The sequence below is a fragment of the Lipotes vexillifer genome, unplaced genomic scaffold, assembly GCF_000442215.2.
Source record: "Lipotes vexillifer unplaced genomic scaffold, Lipotes_vexillifer_v1.1 scaffold47, whole genome shotgun sequence".
NCBI lineage: Eukaryota > Metazoa > Chordata > Mammalia > Artiodactyla > Lipotidae > Lipotes > Lipotes vexillifer.
Window position 1 is genome coordinate 2,411,563 of NW_006791298.1, and position 20,427 is coordinate 2,431,989.

The 20,427-nt window shown below is 37.5% G+C and overlaps 1 protein-coding gene across 1 annotated transcript in view; it reads left to right on the top strand.

Moving 5' to 3' along the window:
- Positions 1-20,427, top strand: part of ATG4C (autophagy related 4C cysteine peptidase) — a 63,669-nt gene that overhangs the window by 8,741 nt on the left and 34,501 nt on the right. The window contains exon 3 of the mRNA XM_007464294.1: positions 18,539-18,772. Within this exon, the coding sequence (XP_007464356.1) occupies positions 18,539-18,772 (234 nt within the window). The remainder of the gene's footprint in view (positions 1-18,538; positions 18,773-20,427) is intronic.

Below are 20,427 nucleotides of genomic sequence, written 5' to 3' on the forward strand. Positions count from 1 at the left end.
ATCAGAGAGATAGGGGGCGGTGTACCCAGCTTCTTAACTACAATGGTTATTATTATCCTAGGTTTTTGAACAACAAAATACCAGAATTCATTTAATTATTTTCAGTGATCATGTATTGAGAACATGCTAGCTAGGACATTGATCTTGCCCAGAAGGAGCATATGATAATCATAACTAAATACATGCTTTAGAAAAATAACCGATAGCAATGTAGAAGAACCATTGGAAGTCACTTATCAGGCAAGATACGATGACTCTGATATAGGGCAGTGGAAATGGAGAGGATTGACTTGAGATATTTTAAGGTAGACTCGATAGCATCTGACAGATGATTGGATTTGAGGTCATGAGAGAGAGAAGATAAAGAATACTTAGAGACTACTATCTTGGATTATAGGTAGTGTTAGTAACCGAAAGTGATATACTAGAGGAAGCGTGGATTTTGTGGGGACATGTAGTGTTTGAAGTAGGCCATTCAGAAGTAAACAGTCTGAATGAAGTAGGTGGTTTAGAATTGGTTGGCTAGTTATTTTTATTTTCAAAGAGGTAGCATTTGAGGCTAATGAATAAGGTCACATTGATGGAAAGTATAGGTGGAGAATATTCATCTTTAAGGATCTACTGATGAAGAAGCATCAGTGAATGAAATTGAGAAGGAGTAGGCAATATATAGGACAAAACCCATGATAGTATTTTATCATAGAGACTGAAGGAAAGAGATTTGCAGGAGAAAAGTTGGGACAAAGTGCCTAATGCTCAAAAGAGGTTAAGCAGGAAAAAACCTGATTAGAGGCTGTAGGATTTGTCAATGAGAAATTGCTGATGACTTTTGAGAGATCAGTTTCACTGGAGTGGTAAGGATAGAAAATTAAAAGCAGTGAAATTAACAGCAGCTCATCTGAATTTACGGAGTGTGGCTCTTTGTTATGCATGAAAGCCAAAGTGTATTCTGTTTATTTATTTATTTATTTGGCTGTATTGGGTCTTCATTGCGATGCGCGGGGTTTCTCGACTTGCGGCGAGCAGGGACTACTCTTTGTTGTGGTGTGCGGGCTTCTCGTTGCGGTGGCTTCTCTTGTTGTGGAGCACGGGCTCTAGGCGCATGGGCTTCAGTAGTTGCAGCATGCAAGCTCAGTAGCTGTGGTATGCAGACCCTATCGCACACAGGCTTCAGTAGTTGCAGTGCGTGGGCTCAGTAGTTATGGCGCGTGAGCTCTAGGGCACGTGGGTTTCAGTAGTTGTGGCACAGCATTGTGGCTCATGGGCTCTAGAGCACAGGCTCAGTAGTTGTGGCACATGGGCTTAGTTGCTCCGTGGCATGTGGGAACTTCCCAGACCAGGGATTGAACCTGTGTCCCCTACATTAGCAGATGGATTCTTAACCACTGCACCACCAGGGAATTCCCCAAAGCGTATTCTTTTAAAGATTTATTGGTTATGATATTAGGGTAGAGAAGAACTGCTTTTATAAAACATAAAAACACAGCCTATATAGGAAAATATTGATGTATTTGACCAAATAAAAATTTAAAAATCTGCATCACGAAAGACACCATAAAAAAAGTTTAGAAGCAAGACAGAGAGAGAAAATATTTCTATACGCTCTCTCATTCTCTTTTTCTCTCTCTCTGTATTGGTATATGTATGTGTGTTTGTGTGTGTGTGTGTGTGTACATTGAAGATCTATCTGTCCATCTGTTATCTCTTCATCTATATCTTAGACAAAGGATTAGTCTCCAAAATAATACGAAACTACAAAATAATATGAAAAACATGGACAATTCAAAAAAAAAATGAGCCCAGGAAATGATCAGGTGCTTTTAAAGTAGAAACTTGAGTGGCCAAACATAAGAAAATGTTCACCACAGTAATAAAGGAAGTGCAAATTAAAATGAGATACTATTTCTTAGTTACCAAATTTGCAAAAATTTAAAAGCTTCATGATATCAAATTTTAGCAAGGTTGTGAAGAAACAGGAACTCAAACACTGCTGATGGGAGGCAACTTGGTACAACCTCTTCATGAATTTGAAAGTACTTAGAAAAATTGATAAAACATAAACTTAGGATCTAGCAATTCTACCTTTAAGTATTTACCCCAGAGAAGTTCTCTGTATATGTGTAGAAAGAACACTTGTACAAGGATGTTTATTGTAGCTTTGTTGAAATAACAAAAAATATTGGAAACAAGTATGTGCTACTAGTGGATTAGATGAATAAGGTTATTCATTCATTCCAAAAGTATTTATTAAGAGCCTGTTATGTGCCCAGCACTGGGGTTACTGCTGAAAATATTGCAGGCACAGTACTTACACTCAAGGAGCTTACAGTCCAGTAGATGAGAGACATTAAACAAATAATTACAAAATTATTAATTTCATTATGATATTCATGATAAAACAGAAGTATAGGTTCTTATAAACAGAGACCAAATTAGAAAGGATGTGATTGGATCAAATAAGCAGAAAGTCCATTTCAAAATAGCTTAAAAGCAGTAAGGGTATTTATTATCATTCACAAGCGGAAGTCCTGACATAGGGATGGCTCTAGGTTGGTTAATCAGTGCCTCTGTGACATCATCAAGGACCCATGTTCTGTCCATCTTCCTACTCCGCTAATCTCAGCATATTGGTCTTATCTTCATCTGCCTCTCCTATAGTAACAAGTGCCTATCTTAGTACCATGATAAGACATATGGCAGATATGGCAGAATCCAGTGGAAGAAGACTTTTTCTTCTTTGTTTTCTTTATTATAAATACGAATTTTTATTATTTTAATAATTTTATATTATTTAAAATCTTTACATTTTTAAAATTATGAATTACTTATATACAGAGAAGACAAAAGCCTTGTGTATACACTTTCAAGAATAGTAATGAAATTTTATTAGACGAGAGAAGTACAACATTATGAATGTTTTAATCTCCTTGTGCTTCTACCCAACTGTAGTCCTTCCCATGCCAAAAAACTCTACTATCCTAAAGTGGTGGAATTTAGTGTTTCCTATTTTTGACCTTTTTGAAAATGAACTATGTTTTGCTTCTGTGCCTTGCTTATGGCTTTTAAGGTTGTGTTTTTAAGATTTGTCCGCGTTCAGGAATAAAGACACAGACCTACTAGAGAATGGACTTGAGGATATGGGGAGGGGGAAGGGTAAGCTGTGACAAAGTGGGAGAGTGGCATGGACATATATGCACGACCAAACGTAAAATAGATAGCTAGTGGGAAGCAGCCGCATAGCACAGGGAGATCAGCTTGGTGCTTTGTGACCACCTAGAGGGGTGGGATAGGGAGGGAGGGAGGGAGACGCAAGAGGGAAGAGATATGGGAACATATGTATATGTATAACTGATTCACTTTGTTATAAAGCAGAAACTAACACACCATTGTAAAGCAGTTATACTCCAATAAAGATGTAAAAAAAAAAAAGATTTGTCCATGTTATGTGTAGGTTCTAGTTTATTTTTACTGCTGTATAATATTCTGTTGTATGAATTACCACAAATTATTCATTCTACTATTGTTAGACATTTAGTTTTCTTTGGCTTTGCCTTTTTAAATAGTGTATAATAGTACATTCTTGTATTTGTGTAGAAATAAGACTGTATTCTCAGAAGTTTTTGAAATATGACTTTTCATGTTTAAAAATATCTACATGCAGAATGAAGGGAATGAGTCATTAGCCAGAAGAATATCGTATTTCTGTTCTTATCATCCACTTTATAGATTCTCTTTTCTAATGAGTTAACCCCAAACCACCTTCTTACACCTTTCTAGGAATTTTTTGGTATCCTCAGAGAGGGGGAGGCCCTTGTACTTAAAAGCATACAAATTTTAGTGAGTCAAGTATAATTCTGAAAGCAGGAGGAATAACACTGAATAAGATCAAATACACATTTGCAAAGAGATTTAAATATACATTTTGAAAATAAGAGGAGTCATAATAATCAAGATAAGGTAAAAGGGAATTAGAATATTTGTTCAGAAAAACAAAGGGATTATGACATGATGGAAGTAACGTATTAAGGATTTTTTTTGTTGTTAATGAAGTTTTAAAACTTTTGAAATATATGACATAAAGGTCTGTTGATTATGGGGGGCTAATTTTCTTTATTATTTCTCCTATTGTGGGTATACAAACCCATATTATGTAAAGGTTTATTAATCCTATAATTATGGTATGACTTCGGTGAATTTCTGTTTCATAACACTTGTCCTAAGGTTATTGCCCTGTTTTGTCATGACTTACTTTATAGCTTCAACAGAAATATAATATTCTGTTTATCGCATTTGAAATATCTTAATGCTAACCTTTTCTCTCTGTGTGTCATTATGTACTCACAGCTTTTTAGATTTACTGTGCATTGGTCAATCTCCACCAGATTTTCTCTTAGATGGTTCAGGACATGATGGGCCCAGAGACCATTAAGGAAAAACTGTATCTGTGGTTATTTCTAGTATACCAGTTCTATCTTAGGGACCCAAATGATTTAACATGAATAACAGAGGTAAGGCTCTCTCCTTCCTAATTTTGGGGCTGAGGAGCATCTATAGACAATGATTCTAACCTATGGACAAAAAAACCCCCAAATAGTGCGTGGACAAAAGGAAAAAAAAAAAGTTTTTTAAGAAGTAGAGAGGGTAGCACAGAGGCTAGAACATAATAAAAGTTTTTCTGCACTGAAACCAGCCCAGGGTGGAGCTTTGCCTAGGGATCTCTTTATAGGACATAAAGGGCATGAAAGTAAGGTATCGAGGGGTCTTCCTTTGTGTGCTCTTGGTTCTTGTACTATCTCTACTGTTTTCAGGGGTCTTTGTTATTCTACATGTTGCCAAGATTATGCCCAAATGTTGTTGGAAATAAGATCCCACAATTAGGAATTTTTTGAAACATGACTTTTGCCATTTAGTAAGAAAGGGTGTGCAGGATGAAATCAATTATTTATAGGTATATTACTTAATTTGGAAAATTTCCAGATCTTGTCCTGTTATTGATTTTTAATCTAATTCAATTGTGGTCAGAGAAAATATTTTTATGACTCTAATCTCTTTGACGTTATTGAGACTTGCTTTATGGCCTAAATGTGGTATAAGTTGGTAAATGTTCTTTGTGTGCTTGAGAAGAATATGTATTCTGTTACTGGAATGTTCTATAAGGACAGTTAGGTCAAGTTGGTTGAGTTCAAGTCTTCTCTATTCTTGCTCTGTCCTACTTGTTTTACCAATTTTTATGAGAGGGATATTGAAATCTCCGACTATAATTGTGGATTTGTTTATTTCTCCTTGCAATTCTGTCAGTTTTTGCTTCTTCAATTTTGAAGCTTTGTTATTGGGTACATTAACATTTAGAGTTGTTATGGTCAGTTAATGAATTGTCCCCTTTATAATTATAAAACCCTTCTTTTTCCCTGGTGATATTTTTTTGGTCTGAAATCTACTTTGTCTGATATTAAGCTTTCTTTTGCTTAGGGTTATATGGTATATCTTTTTATGTTCTTTTACACTTAATCTATTTGTCTTTATATTTAAAGTTTGTTTCCTGTAGGAAGTAAATTGTTGGGTCTTGCTTTTTTATACAATCTGATAATCTCTGCCTTTTAATTAAGTTGTTTAGACTACAGGCATACCTTGGAGATATTGTGGGTTTGGTTCCAGACCACTGCAATAAAACAAATATTTCAATAAAGTAGGTTGTACAAATTTTTTGGTTTCCCAGTGCATATGAAAGTTACGTTTATACTGTATTATAGTCTATTAAGTATACAATAGCATTATGTCTAAAAAAATAATATATGTACCTTAATTAAAAAATACTTTATGGCTAAAAAATGCTAATCATCATCTGACAACACAGAGTTACCACAAACCTTCAATTTGTAAAAAACGCAGTATTCGCAAAGCACAATAAAGTGAAGAACAAAAACAATGTATGCCTGTATTCACATTTTATATGATTATTGATATAGTTAGGTTTGTCTGTTATCTCACTATTTGTTAAGTCTGCTCTTTGTTCCCTTTTCCTCTTTTTCTACCTTCTTTCAGACTGAATATTTTTTTATTTCTATTTTATCTCTTTGTTGGCTGATTAGCTGTAACTTTTTATTGTGTTATTTTACTGGGTTACTTTAAGGTTTTAGGGTATATCTTTAACTTATCACAGTCTACCTTCAGTGATATTATACCAACTCACATATAGTATAAGAACCTTAGAGTGGTGTACTTCACTTCCCTCCTCCTGGTCTTTATGCTACTGGTGTCATACATTTTATTTATTTGTATCTTATACATGCCATAATACATTGTTATTATTTTTGTTTAAACAGTCAATGTCAATTACTTAAGTCAATTACTTAAAGAGATTTAAGTAATAAGAAAAGTAATGTATTTGCTCATATAGTTATTTTTGGTGTTCTTCATTCCTTTGTGTGAATCCATATTTCCATCTGCTAAAATCCATTATTTTCCTGCTTGAAAGACTTATTTTAACATTTCTTATAGTGCAAGGTGTGCTGGTGATACATTCCTTCAGCTTTTGTGTCTCTGAAAAAGGGTTTTGCTTTCATTTTTGAAAGATATTTTTGCTGGATATAGAATTTTGGGTTGATGATTTTTTTTCTTTCAGTATCTTTAAAGATGTTGCCCTGCTATCTTTTTGTTTATTTTGTTTCCAGGGAGGAATCTGTGAGGTCATCCTTATCTTTCTGTGTACATAATGTGGCTTTTTTTTCTTGACTACTTTTAAGATTTTTTTTTTTATCACTAGTTTGGAACAATTTGATTATGATGTATAGTTTTCTTCATGTTTCTTGTGCTTAGGTTTTGTTGAATTTCTTGAACCTGTTTCATAGTTTTCACCAATTTTGAATTTTTTCAGCCATTTTGTCTTCAAATATGTTTTCTGTCTTCCCCTCTCTTCCCTCTCCTTCTGGGTCTCCAATTGAACATATATTAGCATGAATGAAATTGTGCCACATCTCACGGATGTGCTTTTATTTTTTAAAAAATTCTTTTTCCTCTCTGTGTTTTTTTTTTTTTTTTTTTTTTTGCGGGACGCGGGCCTCTCACTGTTGTGGCCTCTCCCGTTGCGGAGCACAGGCTCAAGATGCACAGGCCCAGCGGCCATGGCTCATGGGCCCAGCCGCTCGGCAGCATGTGGGATCTCCCCAGACTGGGGCATGAAACCGTGTCCCCTGCATTGGCAGGTGGACTCTCAACCACTGCACCACCAGGGAAGCCCTCAGCCACTTTTAATTATAGTTTTTCTCCATTCTTCTTGTTCTCTCCTTTTGCATCTCTGATAAGTCTTTCTGTTAGATTTTTTTTTCATGTCTGTGAAATTCTTGTTTTTTATATTTTCTGTTATTTTTTCTCTCTGTGCTGTGTTCTGAGTAATTTCTTTAGTTTTTCTGGTTCCTTGATTATCTTCTGAGCTTTGTATAATTTTCTATTTAACCTATACCAAATTTCTATTTTCATTTATTATATTTTTCATTTCTAGTAGTTTTATTTGGTTTTCCTTTACATGTGCCTGGTCAATTTAAATTGTTTTCTGTTATTTGTCCACCTTTCAGTACCTTCTGCTTTTTAAACATATGCATACTTATTTTATCCCATACCTGATAATTACAGTAGTTATACTCTTTCAGAGTTTATTTCTGCAGTTTGTTGTACTTTTGATTATTTCTCATATTAGCTTGTTTAATTGTGATTTTTAAAAAATATTTATTTATTTATTTTTGGCTGCATTGGGTCTTTGTTGCTGTGCGTGGGCTTTCTGTAGTTGTGGGATAATTGTGATTTTTGATTGCGATAAGCACCCTTGACTGAGCCCTCAATATTGCTAGCAGGTCTCTTCTATTTCCTTTATCAGCTTTCTTTCTCATTCTTTGTAGTGGTTCTTTCAGGCATTCTCACTCTTCATAAACCTCTGCTCAGAAGTCTTTTCCATCATAGAAAACAAAAGCAAAGCAAAACAAATATTTATTGTGTATCTACTATGGACTGAACTCTGTGTTAGGCGCTGAACATTCAGAGGTCTAGACGATAAGCATATTTCTTCTCTAGAATACTTGAAATCTGGAGGGGGAGCAGATGTAGATAAAAAGCATTCTAGATATAATTAGTTAATACTGTGAAAAGGAAAGTCAGTCAAAAAGTGGAATAGCAGGAGTAGTATTATAGTGGAAAGTCAACAAGACAACAAACTTCATTTAGTATGAACAGTTTCACAATAATATTTAGAGTAAATATTAAGAGGAGACTAGATCTTAAAAGGATAAGGAGCTAATCACTTTGTCAAGGTAGGAAATTAGAACTATGTGTTTGGCAAGCCTCAGGATGAGCTGTGAGAGTTAATGTGTTATTATATCCAATTTCAAACAAATTTAAATGTCTCCAAACTGGAAATTTTGGACTTATTTGTAGTGCCATATTCAGTTTTCAGGTATTTTTATTTTTATTTGGAATTAAATTCAAACTCTGATCTTCAGAGAAATTCATTGATAATAGAGCCTTGCCATGTATTTGGTTTTTTTTCTTAACATCTTTATTAGAATATAATTGCTTTACAATGTTGTGTTAGTTTCTGCTGTATAACAAAGTGAATCAGCTGTATGTATACATATATCCCCACATCCCCTCCCTCTTGTGCCTCGCTCCCACCTTCCCTATCCCACCCCTCTAGGTGGTCACAAAGTACCAAGCTGATCTCCCTATGCTATGCAGCTGCTTCCCACTGTTTTACATTTGGTAGTGTATATGTGTCAATGCCACTCTCTCACTTCATCCCGGCTTACCCTCCTCACCCGCCATGTCCTCAAGTCCATTCTCTTAGTCTGCGTCTTTATTCCTGTCCTGCCCCTAGGTTCATCCGAACCATTTCTTTAGATTCCATACATACGTGTTAGCACATGGTATTTGATTTTTTCTTTCTGACTTACTTCACTCTGTATGACACACTTTAGGTCCATCCACCTCACTACAAATAACTCAATTTTGTTTCTTCTTATGGCTGAGTAATATTCCACTGTATATATGTGCCACATCTTTTTTTTTTTTTTTTTGCAGTACTTGGGCCTCTCAATGTTGTGGCCTCTCCTGTTCCGGAGCACAGGCTCCAGACACGCAGGCCCAGCCGCTCCGCGGCATGCAGGATCCTCCTGGACTGGGGCACGAACCCATGTCCCCTGCATCAGCAGGTGGACTCTCAACCACTGCACCACCAGGGAAGCCCTTTTTTTTCATTAAAAAATTTTTTTAACATATTTATTGGATTATAATTGCTTTACATTGTTGTGTTAGTTTCTGCTGTATAACAAAGTGAATCAGCTATACATATACATATATCCCCATATCTCCTCCCTCTTGCGTCTGCCTCCCACCCTCCCTATCCCACCCCTCTAGGTGGTCACAAAGCACCAAGCTGATCTCCTTGTACTATGTGGTTTCTTCCCACTAGGTATCTGTTTTACATTTGGTAGTATATATAAGTCCATGCCACTCTCTCACGTCATCCCAGCTTACCTTTCCCCCTCCCCGTGTCCTCAAGTCCATTTTCTACATCTGCTCTTTATTCCTGTCTGCCCCAGGTTCTTCATAACCTTTTTTTTTAAGATTCCATATATATGTGTTAGCATATGGTATTTGTTTTTCTCTTTCTGACTAACTTCACTCTGTATGACACACTCTAGGTCCATCCACCTCACTACAGAAAACTCAATTTCGTTTCCTTTTATGGCTGAGTAATATTCCATTGTATCTATGTGCCACATCTCCTTTATCCATTCATCTGGTGATGGACACTTAGGTTGCTTCCATGTCCTGGCTATTGTAAATAGAGTTGCAGTGAACATTGTGGTCCATGACTCTTTTTGAATTACAGTTTTCTCAGGGTATATTCCCAGTAGTGGGATTGCTGGGTCATAGGGAAGTTCTATTTTTAGTTTTGTAAGGAACCTCCATACTGTTCTTCATAGTGGCTGTATCAATTTACATTCCCACCAACAGTGCAGGAGGGTTCCCTTTTCTCCACACCTCTCCAGCATTTATTGTTTGTAGATTTTTTTTATGATGGCCATTCTGACCGATGTGAGGTGATACCCCATAGTGGTTTTGATTTGCATTTCTCTAATGATTAGTGATGTTGAGCATCCTTTCATGTATTTCATGTATCTTCTTTGGAGAAATGTCTATTTAGGTCTTCTGCCCATTTTTGGATTGGGTTGTTTGTTTTTTTGATACTGAGCTGCATGAACTGCTTGTAAATTTTGGAGATTAATCCTTTGTCTTTTGCTTCGTTTGCAAATATTTTCTCCCATTCTGAGGGTGGTCTTTTCGTCTTGTTTATGGTGTCCTTTGCTGTTCAAAAGCTTTTAAGTTTCATTAGGTCCCATTTGTTTATTATTGTTTTTATTTACGTTTCTCTAGGAGGTGGGTCAAAAAGGATCTTGCTGTGATTTATGTCATAGAGTGTTCTGCCTATGTTTTCCTCTAAGAGTTTGATAGTGTCCGGCCTTACATTTAGGTCTCTAATCCATTTTGAGTTTGTTTTTGTGTATGGTGTTAGGGAGTGTTCTAATTTCATTCTTTTACATGTTGCTGTCCAGTTTTCCCAGCACCACTTATTGAAGAGGCTGTCTTTTCTCCATTGTATACTTTTGCCTCCTTTATCAAAGATAAGGTGACCATATGTGCGTGTGTCTGTCTATGGGCTTTCTATCCTGTTCCATTGATCTATATATCTGTTTTTGTGCCAGTACCGTATTAACTTGATTACTGTAGCTTTGTAGTATAGTCTGAAGTCCTGGAGCCTGATTCCTCCACCTCCGTTTTTCTTTCTAAAGATTGCTTTGGCTATTTGGAGTCTTTGTGTTTCCATATAAATTGTAAAATATTTTGTTGTAGTTCTGTGAAAAATGCCATTGGCAGTTTGATAGGGATTGCACTGAATCTTTAGATTGCTTTGGGTACTATAGCCTTTTTCACAATGTTGACTCTTCCAATCACAGAACAAGGTATATCTCTCCATCTGTTTGTAGCGTCTTTAATTTCTTTCATTAGTGTCTTATAGTTTTCTGCATACAGGTCTTTTGTCTTCTTAGGTTTATTCCTAGGTATTTTATTCTTTTTGCTGCAGTGGTAACTTGGAGTATTTCCTTAATTTCTGTTTCAGATTTTTCATCATTACTGTATAGGAATGCAAGAGATTTCTGTGCATTAATTTTGTATCCTTCAATTTTACCAAATTCATTGATTAGCTCTAGTAGTTTTCTGGTAGCATCTTTAGGACTCTTTATGTATAGTATCATGTCATCTGCCAACAGTGACAGTTTTACTTCTTCTTTTCTGATTTGGGTTCCATTTATTTCTTTTTCTTCTCTGATTGCCGTGGCTAAGACTTCCAAAACGATGTTGAATAATAGCAGTGAGAATGGGCAACCTTGTCTTCTTCCTGATCTAAGAGGAAATGCTTTCAGTTTTTCACCATTGAGAACGATGTTGGCTGTGGGTTTGTCACATATGGCCTTTATTATGTTGAGGTAGTTTCCCTCCATGCCCACTTCCTGGAGAGTTTTTAATCATAAATGGGTGCTGAATTTTTTCAAAAGGTTTTTCTGTATATATTGAGATGGTCATATGGTTTTTATCCTTCAATTTGTTAATATGGTGTATCACATTGATTGATTTGCATGTATTGAAGAATCCTTGCATTCCTGGGATAAACCCCACGTCATTATGGTGTATGATCCTTTTAATGTGCTGTTGGATTCTGTTTGCTAGAATTTTGTTGAAGATTTTTGCATCTATATTCATCAGTGATATTGGCCTGTAGTTTTCTTTTTTTATGACATCTTTGTCTGGTTTTGGTATCAGGGTGATGGTGGCATCCTAGAATGAATTTGGGAGTGTTCCTTCCTCTGCTGTATTTTAGAAGAGTTTGAGAGGGATAGGTGTTAGCTCTTCTCTAAGTGCTTGATAGAATTTGCCTGTGAAGCCATCTGGTCCTGGGCTTTTGTTTGTTGGAAAATTTTTTTTTTTTTTGCGGAGCACAGGCTCCAGACTCACAGGCTCAGCGGCCATGGCTCACGGGCCCAGCCGCTCCGTGGCACGTGGGATCTTCCCGGACCGGGGCACGAACCCGTGTCCCCTGCGTGGGATCCTCCCAGACTGGAGCACGAACCCGCGTCCCCTGCATCGGCAGGCGGACTCCCAACCACTGCACCACCATGGAAGCCCTGTTTGTTGGAAGATTTTTAATCACAGTTTCAATTTCAGTGCTTGTGATTGGTCTATTTATATTTTCTATTTCTTCCTGGTTCAGTATGGGAAGGTTGTGCTTTTCTAAGAATTTGTCCATTTCTTCCAGGTTGTCCATTTTATTGGCATGTAGTTGCTTGTAGTAATCTCTCCTGATCCTTTGTGTTTCTGCAGTGTCAATTGTTACTTCTCCTTTTTCATTTCTAATTGGCTTGATTTGAGTCTTCTTCCTTTTTTTCTTGGTGAGTCTGGCTAATGGTTTATGAATTTTGTTTATATTCTCAAAGAACCAGCTTTTAGTTTTATTGATCTTTGCTATTTTTTCCTTCATTTCTTTTCACTTATTTCTGATCTGATCTTTATGATTCCTTTCCTTCTGCTAACTTTGGGGTTTTTTTGTCCTTCTTTCTCTAATTGCTTTAGGTGTAAGGTTAGGTTGTTTATTTGAGATGTTTCTTGTTCCTTAAGGTAGGATTGTATTTCTGTAAACTTCGCTCTTAGAACTGCTTTTGCTGTATCCCATAGGTTTTGGGTCGTTGTGTTTTCATTGTCATTTGTTTCTAGGTATTTTTTGATTTTCTCTTTGATTTCTTCAGTGATCTCTTGGTTACTAAGTAATGTATTGTTTAGCCTCCATGTGTTTGTATATTTTACAGATTTTTTCCCTGTAATTGATATCTAGTCTCATAGCATTGTGGTCGGAAAAGATACTTGATACGATTTCAATTTTCTTAAATTTACCAAGGCTTGATTTGTGACCCAAGATATGATCTATCCTGGAGAATGTTCCATGAGCACTTGAGAAGAAAGTGTATTCTGTTGTTTTTGGATGGAATGTTCTATAAATATCAATTAAGTCCATCTTCTTTAATGTATCATTTAAAGCTTGTGTTCCCTTATTTATTTTCATTTTGGATGATCTGTCCATTGTTGAAAGTGGGGTGTTAAAGTCCCCTACTATGATTGTGTTACTGTCAATTTCCTCTTTTATGGCTCTTAGCAGTTGCCTTATGTACTGAGGTGCTCCTGTGTTCGGTGCATAAATATTTACAATTGTTATATCTTCTTCTTGGACTGATCCCTTGATCATTATGTAGTGTCCTTCTTTGTCTCTTGTAATAGTCTTTATTTTAAAGTCTATTTTGTCTGATATGAGAATTGCTACTCCAGCTTTCTTTTGATTTCCATTTGCATGGAATATCTTTTTATATCTCCTTACTTTCAGTCTGCATGTGTCCCTAGGTCTGAAGTGGGTCTCTTGTAGACAGCATATGATTGGTCTTGTTTTTGTATCTATTTCAGTCTGTGTCTTTTGGTTGGAGCATTTAGTCCATTTACATTTAAGGTACATTTACATTTACATTTATCAATATGTATGTTCCTGTTACCATTTTCTTAATTGTTTTCAGTTTGTTTTTGTAAGTCTTTTCCTTCTCTTGTGTTTCCTGCTCAGAGAAGTTCCTTTACCGTTTGTTGTCAAGCTGGTTTGGTGGTGCTGAATTCTCTTAGCTTTTGCTTGTCTGTAAAGGTTGTAATTGCTCCATCGAATCTGAATGAGATCCTTGCTGGGTAGAGTAATCTTGGTTGTAGGTTTTTCCCTTTCATCACTTTAAATATGTCCTGCCACTCCCTTATGCTTGCAGAGTTTCTGGTGAAAGATCAGCTGTTAACCTTATGTGGATTCCCTTGTATGATATTTGTTGCTTTTTCCTTGCTGCTTTTAATAGTTTTTCTTTGTATTTAGTTTTTGATAGTTTGGTTAATATATGTCTTGCTGTGTTTTTCCTTGTGTTTATCCTGTATGGGACTCTCTGTTCTTCATGGACTTAGTTGGCTATTTCCATTCCCTTGTTAGGGAAGTTTTCAACTATAATGTCTTCAAATATTTTCTCAGACCCTTTCTTTTTCTTTTCTTCTTCTGGGAGCCCTGTAATTCAAGTGTTGTATTTAATGTCCCAGGGGTCTCTGAGACTGTCCTCAATTCTTTTCATTTGTTTTTCTTTATTCTGCTCTGTGGTAGTTATTTCCATTATTTTATCTTCGAGGTCACTTACCTGTTCTTCTGCCTCAGTTATTCTGCTATTGATTCCTTGTAGAGAATTTTTAATTTCATTTACTGTGTTGTTCATCACTGTTTGTTTGCTCTTTAGGTCTTCTAGGTCCTTCTTAAACGTTTCTTATATTTTCTCCATTCTATATCCAAGATTTTGGCTCATCTTTACTATCATTATTCTGAATTCTTTTTCAGTTAGACTGCCTGTTTCCTCTTCATGTGTTTGGTCTGGTGGGTTTTTACCTTGCTCCTTCATCTGGTGTATATTTCTGTCTTCTCATTTTTTTTAACTTACTGTGTTTGGGGTCTCCTCTTCACAGACTTTGGGTTCTTTGTTCCTGTTGTTTTTGGTGTCTGCCCCCAATGGGTGAGGTTGGTTCAGTGTGTTGTGTAGGCTTCCTGGTGGAGGGGACTGGTGCTTGTGTTCTGGTAGGTGGGCCTGGATCTTCTGGTGGGCAGGGCTGTGTCTGGTGGTGTGTTTTGGCATGTCTGTGAACTTAGTATGAGTTTAGGCAGCCCTTATGCTAATGCGTGTGGTTGTTTTTTTGTCTTACTAGACGTTTGGCATGGGGTGTCCAGCACTGAAGCTTGCTGGCCATTGGGTAGATCTGGGTCTTAGCGTTGAGACGGAGATCTCTGGGAGAGCTCTCAACAATTGATATTACGTGGGGCTGGGAGGTCTCTGGTGGTCCAGTGTCCTGGACTTGGCTCTCCCACCTTGGAGGCTCAGGCCTGACATCCGGCTGGAGCACCAAGACCCTGCCAGCCCCACGGCTTGGAAGAAAAGGAAGAAATAAAAGGAGGGGAAAAAAGAAACCAGATAGAATCCCAAACCAAATGGTAAAAGCAAAACTAGACAAAAATCACACAAAGTAACGTACACACACACACTCATAAAAAGAAATAATAGGGGCTTCACTGGTGGTGCAGTGGTTGGGAGTCTGCCTGCCGATTCAGGGGACATGGGTTCGAGCCCTGGTCTGGGAGGATCCCACATGCCGCGGAGCAGCTGGGCCTGTGAGCCACAATTACTGAGCCTGCGCGTCTGGAGCCTGTGCTCCACAACAAGAGAGGCTGCGATAGTGAGAGGCCTGTGCACCGCAATAAAGAGTGGCCCCCACTTGCTGCAACTAGAGAAAGCCCTCACATAGAAACGAAGACCCAACACAGCCATAAAAAAAAAAAAAAAGTATTTTTGAGAATATGAATAAAATCACCTTTTTATATTTTGGAAAAACTTCAGTAAAGATTGAATTTGTTTTATCTGCTGAGCACCAGCGTTCAAGTAGATGGGCCTCAAGGCAGGTACAAGAACCTTCTACTGAGTAACACACATTTTCTAATTTGGGGCATCTGGTAAATTACTCAACTAAATTTTTTTACAAAAGGAGTTTCACTTTTGTTAGGTTATTGTGCAATACATGATTATAGATTTGATGTAAGCTATTGTGCAAGTAATGCGTGGTTGAATTGTATTTCTAAAGTGCATTGAATGTTTATATCCCTCACTAATGTTCTTAGAAGCAGAAACTTTATGAGATTGAATGCTAAGCACCATTTTTCTCCCTCTGAGCAATGCAGCACATGAAAGAACTATGTATGAAACCTGTAATGTTGCTTTGGTTGTTCACTTTCTCATTACCCATAAAAAAAAAAAAAAAAGAAATAATTAACAAAGAACAGTCAGAACCCTAGGACAAATGGTAAAAGCAAACCTAAACAGACAAAACCACACAAAGAAACATATGCATACACACTCACAAAAAGAGAAACAAGGGGGGGAAAATCAATAAATAAGAAATTAAAAAAAGAAGAGAGCAACTAAACCAATAAACAAATTCACCAATGATAACAAGCACTAAAAACTTAGAGAATCGTAAAAACCAGAAACAAATCCGATGCAGAAAGCAAACCCCAAGTCTACAGTTGCTCCCAAAGTCCACTGCCTCAATTTTGGGAACATTCATTATCTATTCAGGTATTTCACAGATGCAGGGTTCTTCAGCTTGATTGTGGGGTTTTAATCTGCTGCTCCTGAGGCTGCACAGAGAAATTTCCCTTTCTCTTCGTTTGCACAGCTCCTGGGGTTCAGCTGTGGTTTTGGCCCCGCCTCTGCGTGTATGTCACCCTCAGGCATCTGTTCCCTGCCCAGACAAGAGGGGGTTAAAGCAGCAACTGATTAGGGGTCTCTTGCTTACTCAGGCCAGGGAGAAAGAGGGTACAATAGTCATAATTGGAATGCGGGGCGAGCCTGTGGTGGCACAGGCTGGCATGACATTGCAACAGCCTGAGGCTCACCATGTGTTCTCCTGGGGAAGTTGTCCTTGGACCTTGGGACCCTGGCAGTGGCCGGCTGCACAGGCTCCCAGGGGGGTGGGGTGTGGGTAGTGACCTGTGCTTGCACACAGGATTTTTGGTGGCAGCGGCGGCAGCGTTAGCATTCCGTGCCCGTCTCTGGGGTCCAAGCTGATAGCCGCAGCTTGCTCCCATCTCTGGAGCTCACTTAGGTGGTACTTTGCCTTCTGTGGGCACACAGGGAAGGAGTCCTGTCTCCTCATGCACCCCGAAACAGTGGTCTCTTGTTTCTTCAGCAGGTCCAGACTTTTTCCTGGACTTCCTCCCGGCTAGCTGTGGTGCACTGGCCCCCTTCAGGCTGTCTTCTCGCAGCCAACCCCAGTCCTCTCCCTGGAATCTGACCAAAGCCCGAGCCTGAGCTCCCAGCCCCCACCCGCCCCAGTGGTTGAGCAGACAAGCCTCTCGGGCTGGTGACTGCTGGTCAGCAGTGATCCTCTGTGAGGGAATCTCTCCACTTTGACCTCTGCACCCCTGTTGCTGTGTTCTCCTCCGTGGCTCTGAAGCTTCCCCCAACGTCACCGCCCCCCACCCCACCCCCCCTTCTCCGCCAGTGAAGGGGCTTCCTAGTGTGTGGAAACCTTTCCTCCTTCACAGCTCCCTCCCAGAGGGGCAGGTCCTGTCCCTATTCTTTTGTCTCTGTGTTTTCTCTTTTCTTTTGCCCTTCCCAGGTACATGGGGATTTTCTTGCCTTTTGGGAAGTCTGAGGACTTCTGCCAGCGTTCAGTAGGTGTTCTGTAGGAGTTGTTCCACATGTAGATGTATTTTTGATGTATTTGTGGGGAGGAAGGTGATCTCCACGTCTTACTCCTCCTCCATCTTGAAGGTCTCCCTAGCATGTATTCTTCTAATTACCACTGACACTATATGCTACAACTTAGCTCCACTAAGCTGAATATTATGAAGTTTGGGTGATTGTAATTTTTTTCAGAATGAGCTTGAAAAGGGATAGGTGCAGGAAAGATGAGGAATAAAAGCATGATAAAACTGCTTTAACATCCTTTGGAAGGGCATTAGAAATTAAACTCCTTCGAATTGAGAGTTATGGGCAGATTTATCTACCTATGCATCCACCCACCCAAACCAGCCAACATTTATTAGGATCTCTTTGTGCTAGGCACTGTGCTTCATGCTGAGGTTGAAAAGATGACTAAAACTTTCTGTCTGGAAGAATCAAGAAATGTTAGTTCATTTTGAGCACTAGTCTTTTGTAAATTATTGGGCAAATAGTGACCATAGTTTTCACATAGAAATTGCATAGGAGATAATCAATTTGGAAAAGCCTTTAAAAATGATATATGCGGGTCACAACAATTTAAAAAAATATATACTTCAACATGAAAGGATACGAATATATTTAAGAATTTTATATTCTTACTGTTTAGCTTGTTAGTTTTGATTTTATAATTTGAGTATAAATATTCATGACAATAAATACAATGTGCACATTTTATTTGATTTTAAGAACTAGTTATGTGATTACATACATTTTTACATATTGACAAATCTCATTTTAGAGAGCACTAATATCTATATCCTGAGCCAAATGAGGCAATAAGAAAATATATTTTTATATTATGTCCTCATAAGAGAGTTGATTATATTCAGAATATAGGGTATTATTATTAACAACAGTAGTACTGATAATACCTTATATTAGTTAGAACCAGAGTGTATAGAACATTTCAGCATTCATTCTCATTTGATTTTCATAACAGCCTGAATAGGCAAAATATGAGACTTATCTTCATTTAAATTGAAAAAAAAAGAATTAGAAAGATTGTGCTGTGCTCCATATGGAGAGTAATGGGAATATAGTACCGTTATTGACATTTCTTTGCATTTATTTAGAGTATAGTTTATATTTTTATTTTGTAGATGAAAATGAACTGTTACCTGTAAGCTCCGGATGTACAATAGAAGATCATGTGATTGCGGGAAGTGTAGAAGAATTTCGTAAAGACTTCATCTCAAGAATATGGCTTACCTACAGGGAAGAGTTTCCTCTAATAGAAGGCTCAGCTTTGACAACGGACTGTGGTTGGGGCTGTACACTAAGAACTGGCCAGATGCTGTTGGCTCAAGGACTCGTACTACACTTCCTTGGTAGAGGTAAATCAAATCTCTGGTTTTGGGGGGGGGGGGTTGTTATTGTTACTGTTTTTTAAATTTGCTTGCAAACTGAATAAAATTCCCTGATGTTAATTTCCTGAGTCCCCTATATCTTCTAAAGTTGTAACTAATCTAGTATGTAACATCTTTGTTGGACTGGGCCATTCACCTTTCAAACATACAGGTTAAACATAAGTATTATTCATGACTACCACTATGAATTAATTAAGTTCAAATTTTAGTAGCTTTGGATTTTTTGTTGCTGTTATCATTTAGTTCTTTTTGATTGAACTCTGGATTATCTCTAGTTCAGTAAATTCTGGGCAGGTTAACAGCAGTGACTTTGAGCAGAAAATTATTGAGCAGTTAATGTTTTTACATTATTTAAATCTTAAGAAATTTTACAGTTTTATTCTTTAAAATTATTTTTATCTTTATAAATGTGATTATAATCAGTTAAATTGATTAGGGCATTTTCTTAATAAGGTCCTCATGCTTAGACTTTTAGACTCAGAAATGTCATTGATACTAACTTACATATATCTATGTTTTCCAATGTGCCACCTTTCTTACCATTTCTATTAGTTTATTTTTATATAATGTGTACATTTGTAGGAGGATTTAAGTTTACCATTTTAGGCTATCATATCTGGTTATTACTAAGTGTCGTTATATTTTTTAAGTGTCAGACAATTTTCTGCAATGCATGGCAAATATTTAATAACCTTTCTGTAGGGATTATTGATGAGATCATTTGGAGAGAATGTTTATTCACGAGCAGTGTGGATATTGCAAGGAAAAGGAATTTTTCAGCTTTTTCTGGGATGATTTATTTATAGTCTCATGCAATCATGGATAAGAATTGGAATACTTTTCACACTCCTGACTAGGTCTCTGAATCTGTGACTCATTTTGTTAGCTTGAAATTATATGAATGTCTGGGGACTGTTGTGTTATTGAAAACAGTGAGGTAGTGATATAATTGATTTGGGGGGGGTCTTTGATCTCTAATGACTTCATTTATTAACTTCATTTACTAAAGAATTGATGTTACTCCCTAAATAATAAAGTTATTTTTAAAGGACTGTATGAGAAAAAAAACACCTTGTAAAGAAATATTAAACTTCCAGGTCAAACTTCTATTTTAACATATAACCAAAACAAAATCCACTTTCTGAAGTTAAACTCTCATAAATACTATGATTGTTAGTTGGATATGTTTATTGTGCCTTTGGGTAGTCAAGACTGGATGTCTGGTGAGCGGTACTGGTAATGCAATACAAAAGTCTTTATTCCACCTTAACACTGTCAAAGAAAAGAAAAGAAAGGGGCTTCCCTGGTGGCACGGTGGTTGAGAGTTCGCCTGCTGATACAGGGGACACGGGTTCATGCCCCAGTCCAGGAAGATCCCACATGCCGCAGAGCAGCTAGGCCCGTGAGCCATGGCCGCTGAGCCTGCGCGTCCGGAGCCTGTGCTCTGCAACGGGAGAGGCCACAACAGTGAGAGGCCCACGTACTGCAAAAAAAAAAAAAAAAGAAAAAGAAAGAAAAACATATTCCAGAATTGTCCATTTGTATCTAAGTTTACTATTTTTCTCTTTCATTTCGGTAATTTTTTCCTGATTATATGTAATATATCCCCATTTAAAAAATTT